The 6,603-nt window shown below is 47.9% G+C and overlaps 3 protein-coding genes across 3 annotated transcripts; 1 reads left to right on the forward strand and 2 right to left on the reverse strand.

The window, feature by feature from the left end:
- Positions 1 to 209: 209 nt before the first annotated feature.
- On the reverse strand, positions 210 to 1,845 carry FTJAE_3941 (oxidoreductase; the record flags this gene model as incomplete). Its single annotated transcript, XM_037350293.1, has 2 exons — positions 210 to 1,287; positions 1,340 to 1,845. The coding sequence occupies 2 exons, from the start codon at positions 1,843 to 1,845 to the stop codon at positions 210 to 212; spliced, it is 1,584 nt and encodes a 527-aa protein (XP_037208986.1).
- A 2,125-nt stretch (positions 1,846 to 3,970) lies between these two features.
- Positions 3,971 to 5,353, forward strand: FTJAE_3942 (c6 finger; the record flags this gene model as incomplete). Its single annotated transcript, XM_037350294.1, has 1 exon — positions 3,971 to 5,353. One exon carries the CDS (start codon positions 3,971 to 3,973, stop codon positions 5,351 to 5,353), a length of 1,383 nt encoding a protein of 460 aa, XP_037208987.1.
- A 388-nt stretch (positions 5,354 to 5,741) lies between these two features.
- Positions 5,742 to 6,441, reverse strand: FTJAE_3943 (d-lactate dehydrogenase; the record flags this gene model as incomplete). The annotated part of the gene is made up of 2 exons (XM_037350295.1): positions 5,742 to 6,353; positions 6,412 to 6,441. 2 exons carry the CDS (start codon positions 6,439 to 6,441, stop codon positions 5,742 to 5,744), a joined length of 642 nt encoding a protein of 213 aa, XP_037208988.1.
- Between the last annotated feature and the right edge of the window lie 162 nt (positions 6,442 to 6,603).

The raw sequence follows: 6,603 nt of genomic DNA on the forward strand, positions 1-6,603 counted from the left end.
AATACCCGTACATAGTAAAACTCACGAGAACATATTTATGATCTACTACCAATATTATCCGTTGTTATTATCTGCATTCTTGTTATGTGTAGAGTTGCTACGAAAAATGGATGTTATCGACTTATTTCTCCTTAGACCTGGCTCTTTCCCCACTGCTCGAGACCTTTCTTGTGGTCGCCATACTGTTTCTTCGTTTCAACAAAGTCCCCTCAAACCTTTTCCGACTCCAGAGACGCATCCATGCTCAAAAACGCAGCATCAGCTTGCTCCCATGGATGATCAACCTCAACCTGTCTCATCATAGCCGCATACTTCTCACTCCTCGGCTTGATGTCATAAGGAAAGTCACGAATATGAGAAATCATGCCTGGTGTGACACTTATCTGAGGTTCAATCTCATTACCCCGTCCATCAAAAGCCTTCTTTATCTCAAAAGCAGCGAGGAGACGAGAAATACTGATAAACAGACTCTCATCAGCGAGGAATCTCCCGGGACAGACTCTGCGGCCGAACCCGAATGAGGCAAAATTGGGATGCGGTTCATTTCGTGGTTCCAGGTATCTATCCGGATCAAAGGAAGATGGGTCTGTATAGATCGCCGGATCGTGGAGGAACCACCATGTCGCTGGCAAGAAGGACGCTCCCTTGGGGATGACAAAGTCTTTATAGTGAATATCCTCATCGGCTGTATGAACGACTCCCATTGGGGTCACCGGAATCCATCGAAGTGATTCCTTGACCAAGGCGTCGACGTAAGGAAGATTATCACGATCTTCAAACTGTGGAAGTCTTTCGTTCCCAACAACGGAATCAATCTCTTGCTGCGCCTTCCTCTGAACATCTGGGAACAGCAACATAGCCAGCACAAAACCACGGATGGATGACACTGTTGTATCAGCGCCTCCAGCGTACATGACAGCGGCGGTTTGCTTAATAGCCGCATCAGTCTCCTCATCCAAATCTCCATCATGTTGCTTTATAAGCGAAGAGACATATGATGGGCGATTAGATTGCTTTGCAATCTGCTTTTTGACAAAGGTGTAGGGCACATCGACTACCATGCGCATATTGGCGTTCCAGTCTCGCGCTATACGCTTAAAGGACATTCCCGGAAGTGATTCTGGCAGGTAGCGAAGGATAGGGAGGACATCAACCGGCCAGCTCATGGGGACGAATGCGAGTGAGAAGTTATGCATCATCTGCTCTATCAAGAGCGCCAGTGGATCTAGTTTGTGCGGCTCGAGGTTGTAGCCGTATGTCATCTTGAGGATTATAGCGCTTGCTTCGCTGGAACGAGGAAGTCAGCAGCAGACTATGTATAATAAGTATGGTTACTCACGTTTTGATATGTTCGAACAACTTGTCAGGGCTTTCCAAGATCCGCAACAGAAGTCGGCGTGACTCCAAGTCTAGAATGTCCCGAAACCGTGATGCCGCTGTTTTAGTACCCAATTGCTGATGGACCAATTTTCGATGCTGTTTCAACAGTTTACCATATGGCTTGAAGCTGAGAATCTGGTTATACCCGCACATTTCATTGCCAAAGACAAACTGTGGCCGCCCGGATGTCTTGGTTGAGGTCTTCTCTAGAATAGCGTTTGCAGCGTCGCGGTCGTGGAGTATGATGAGGGATTGTCCGAGAATTGAGACATGGCTGATTGAGCCGTAGAGGTCCTTGAACTTGATCCAGTGTTGGTATTCTGGGATGGTCCCATCTGGCATGTCTTTGACGTTGCCAAGAATGGGGAGGGGCTTGGGACCAGGAGGGAGATTCTTGCGGGGTTTGGTGCGAATGTAGAGTATTGTGAGGGCAACGCCCATGAGGATCAAGACTGCAGAGAGCATGGCGAAGTTTGTTTGCTCTGGATAGCCTAGTGAGATTGAAGGATCCACGTTAAACAGGGAAACGTTGGGATTAGTTCAAAGTCGCTTGACCGTGAGAGGGCATCTGTAGATATACAGCTATGCCTCTGAGCCAAAAGCAATTCTATGTCACGTTGCTTTAGGGCGGATTATGCCAAACCTCACGTGTGCCATCCCTCGACGAGAGCACGTCCTTGCCATATCTCTGCATGAGGCTTGGGAGGGTATCAGCCACGTCTTGATCTTCCTTAGCATACCTAATAAGGTGAGTCATACATAACATAGAGGGTCGCAGTCTTGCTCAATTCTGATGCTTGGTGCATTAAGTACCGGCTATCACTGGTGAGTTGCAAGGATGAACCAAGGTGGTTGAGGAGTAGATAGTACTATCCTCGGCAGTGGGTTGGAGCGGCTGGGCACCTATCATACGGAGCTCTCCTACACGGAAATGACAGCGGCTTGTGAACGTCCTAGAGCCTGTACTGTGCTCTTGAATATGACTGGATCGATGCAGGGGACTTGTTTCCGTGGGTTCTTTTGCGTGAATTTCACAAACACGGACAAATTACTTCGGCTCGTGGCCAATCAAAGCCTTGCTAATAATCACATCATGTAGTGGTGCAGTACCCGCATCATGTATGTGTTGGACAGCGAAGAGATACTGTGGGAAGCAATTGGCGATGCAACGCTGCGGCTTATCAACCTTGGTCTCTCAGAAAGACTCTACACGGGCCTTCGGCTCTGGAGATCATCACTAGAGCTACTAAGCAGGCTGTACGAACTTCAATCTTCTTCTCGCCGTCATAAGTTCATATCATCTAAAGTTTTGTGAGGCATGCAGCTGCTTCCATGATAATGCCGATTCCTGACGGCTCGGCCCGCAGGACTCCTGCTCCGCTGACCCGAATATGTGATAACCCCATTCTGTGCCACTCATGTGCGTCCATCGACATATATCACCTAACACCTTCCTGATACACACCCATACTCAACCCAACCCCTCTTCCGTTTTGATGATAGGGTAATGATTTGCTCATTGTCAGGTGAAGCTACTAGGGGCTGCGGCTTACTTGTATTATGTGAAAGAAGAACTGCCAATGGGACTAACATGATGTCAGGACTTTTGCGACTTCTCAGCATATACAGTATACGAGCTGTAGTGCGAGGGAACTACGGGTACGGCTTGCAATCACGTGTATTTGCCAAGGTAGTCATGATTCTCTCCAACTACTGGAGTATGCACATCAGTCATTGCCAACGCGGCCGCTTTTTGAGTCACCTGGGCCTCTAAGAAACTCCTATGTATACCGGAGGTTCTGCAAGCACCAGGATCAGAGATTTGGACGGTGCATCTAATGATTTCAGAGCAAGTCCCCTAGCGGACTAATACTCTCATATTAAATACTTTATAAATATATAACAATAAGAACCCCCTTGTCCCGTTGCTGCTTAGAAGGCAGACCAAGTAACTAAGTTATTATTTCTTGAATTAGTCTTTCTACAATTAAAATAGATTATAATCGCAATGTCACTCAGCTAGAACCATTTATATAATCCATCTCTACCGAGAGAATGTTATGTAAGTGTTTCTAAAGGCTAGTTAACAGTTGTCGTGTTAGCTTATGAAGAACTTGAAAGTAAAGAGTTAGTAAATTAGCATTTAACTTGGCCTTCTGTGAGACATTGAATCTTTTACATATACCTAGCCCCTGTCTTTTACCATTCTCCAAGCTTTCCACTGTTACCAACATCCATTCCCCTAAGTTGATATTGTTCTTGGTTACCCTAGGCCCTATTCTGACTCGGCCGTTCTAAAGCCGGACCAATCCTTCAGCACTTAGACGCGTAACTAACCCCGCTCAATCGACCAACCATTACTCGCAATGATATCAGACACTAACCTCAAACAAGCAACTAGATTGCCCATTCTCAAGCGGGGCTTGAATTGCGGAGGCTTGGCCGGACCTTCACCTTGTTCCCCGCGCAATCTCTCCCTTATCTGAGCCCGGATCGCTGGGCCCATGACTTGTTCCAGGCCTTGGCGTATCTCAACAATGTTAATACCAACGACCAACTTGACCCTGCAACTATCAAACACTCATCGACAATGCCAAAAGCTCGCGTTCGTGTAGTAGAAGGCTCATGCTGGCCCTGCAAGAAACGCCGAATCAAATGCGATCTCGCAAAACCAACCTGTTCGCGCTGCGCCAAAGTCGGTGCTGCATGCGATTACAACGAACGCCTCATTCGCTGGAGTACACGACCTGCTGTGACCGTACCAGCGATTTATCAGGTTACCACGCGCGATGAACAACTCGCTGCATCACTAGCAGTTTATGAGAAACGCTCATTGGATTACTTTCACGGGCGGTTCTGGCCTTTATTGACGACTGCCTCGAAGCCTTGTGCGCCGCCGACTTTTGTAGCGCTGCAGCATCGTGTTGTGCTGCTTGCGACGTGTGTTCTTGCTGATTCGCATCGGTGGCTGCAGGATGGAAGGAATAGTCGGAGTATTTTGAATGTCAAGAGGATGGAGTGTTTGGCTGCACTAAGGGAAGAGGTTGATGGATGTTGCTCAAAAGAAGATGGACCTTTGCAGACGTTATTGTTTGCGGTGCTGTTGCTCTACTTTCATGATGGATTTCTTGAATGTGCGCAGTCATCAGCATCGACGTCAAGTCACAGAGATGGGGTGTTGGCCATTGTCAATCAACTCGGTGGCATGACTGCCGTACTAGGCACAGGCCAAGATCCGCTTCACATGATGCTGTCAGAATTTGCGACGACGGATCTCACAAGCGCTATGCTTACAGGAAAACCACCTTCATTTCCACCGGCTATTTGGGAGGTCGTTGACCGAGGACCTGTCTGGTGGGGACGAGATACACAAGGTTATTGTTCACTATCAACGGTCTTTCAGCAAATTTCCAGTATGGCGCTTTATCTTGATGCGATGACACGGATGATTGAAGAGTTCTCGATTGAGAGGATACGCATCTTTGAAGCAGCTCTTCGGCCGACGTATGCTTCCTTGGCTATTGAGGATTTGACGTCTCCTCGTTCATCGCCCGTTGATACACCGTCAAACGAATGCGACACCGAATCAGCACAAGCATTCAGCCTCGTTCGAATCTTCCAGCACGCCGCACTGATATATCTATACCGAGCTGTCTGTGGTCTACCAGCAAACCATGCCCTCGTCCAGCAACATACCCAATCTTGCCTCGACTGCATCTTTAGCATACAAAAGCCCTCGAAAATTCTCAACTGCGCTGTACTGCCCATATGCATAGCAGGTGCGCACTCACAATGCCCCAAGCAACAGCGTCTTGTGAGAGGTCTAGCTGGATTTATTTATGATGAGATACGATTTGCTTCAGTTCACTCTGTCATTGCCGTGTTGGAGGATATTTGGAAACGGGCGCTGGAAGAGGACATGACGTGGAATCAAATGTTTGTGAATTTGAATGCTCAGGCTATTATCCTCTGAGCTCGTGTATATTACTGGCGTTGAAGGTGGAGTTCATATAGGCAGCCTCATGAGTTTCTTGAAAGTCGCTATGGATTGTGATAGCGTAGATAGCCCTTTCGATTGACGTAAGATATTTAATGGATAAGTGTAGTGCTCGGGCCCCGATACCTATGTGAGGAACTAGCGTAGATTTGCTTTGGACCACCTCAGCTAGATATCCATTCGCCTAACATATACTCATCCATGCCTGCTTCAACATCTTCGCCCAGTTACCGCGTCCCTAAAGTCGCGGAACAGTGTTCTTAAAAACGTTCCCAGGGTCAACCCTTTGCTTAACATCCATCAGACTCTTGAACCCCGCCCCAAAGTTCCTCTTCAAATCCATCTCTCCATCATCCACGAACCCTCAGTAGGCAGAGTCAAGTATATTCTCAGGGTCATGTTCAACAAGGTCTCTCTGCAGACTGTGGGCCCACTCGTTCGCCGCCTCAGCGCCTGCTTCTTCCCGAGAAGTGGCGATGATCTCAAGCCAATAGTGATCGCAGCGATGTGAGAACACAGAGTTGAGACCATGCCCAGGGTCTCGATGAAGCTGCATCGAGAAGAGAGATCCCGGACCAGGGATTGACTTGTTGTACTTAGCAAAGATCTCAACAGTTTTAGGGGTCAAATCCTTGAAGTTGAGAGTTCTAGCACGGCCGTATACACCGTATCCAGCGAGCTTTTCTTTTTCTTCACAGTGGGCCGACCAGCTGTTTGTCTTGATAACTTCCCTGACGCAATTACCTAGGGCGCTAATCTTTTTCATCCACTTACGGCCTCCATCGTGGTCCTCATCGGCCCAGACGCAAGAGATGGTGAAGATGTTGCCTGCGTGGGGAATTGCGACACCGGTGAGTTGGATCGAGAGACAGTTTGGGATCTCTTCGCTCGCCGCGAGTTTATTGTATCCATCGATGAAAGAAGCCCAGGCTGCGTGTTTCTTGGTGGACTCGAAGACGAAGCTCCCCTCAAGGATCTAACTGAGGTTAGCAGCGACACAGACCCAACTCTATGTAAGTCCAGATAAAACGTACCTCCTTCAGAGAGTACACTTTAATAGTCATCTCAGTAATAATACCAAGACAACCGCCTCCACCACGAATGGCTGTCAACTCTCCTTCGCCTGCGTCAACAAGTGCACCTTCAGCATTGATGTACTTTGCGCGGATGATCTGATCAACACCAGTCCATACTTGGTAGTTACTATAGATAACGGCGGCCTATAA

This window comes from Fusarium tjaetaba (assembly GCF_013396195.1).
Source record: "Fusarium tjaetaba strain NRRL 66243 chromosome Unknown NRRL66243_c0000074, whole genome shotgun sequence".
In the NCBI taxonomy this organism is placed as follows: Eukaryota; Fungi; Ascomycota; class Sordariomycetes; order Hypocreales; family Nectriaceae; genus Fusarium; species Fusarium tjaetaba.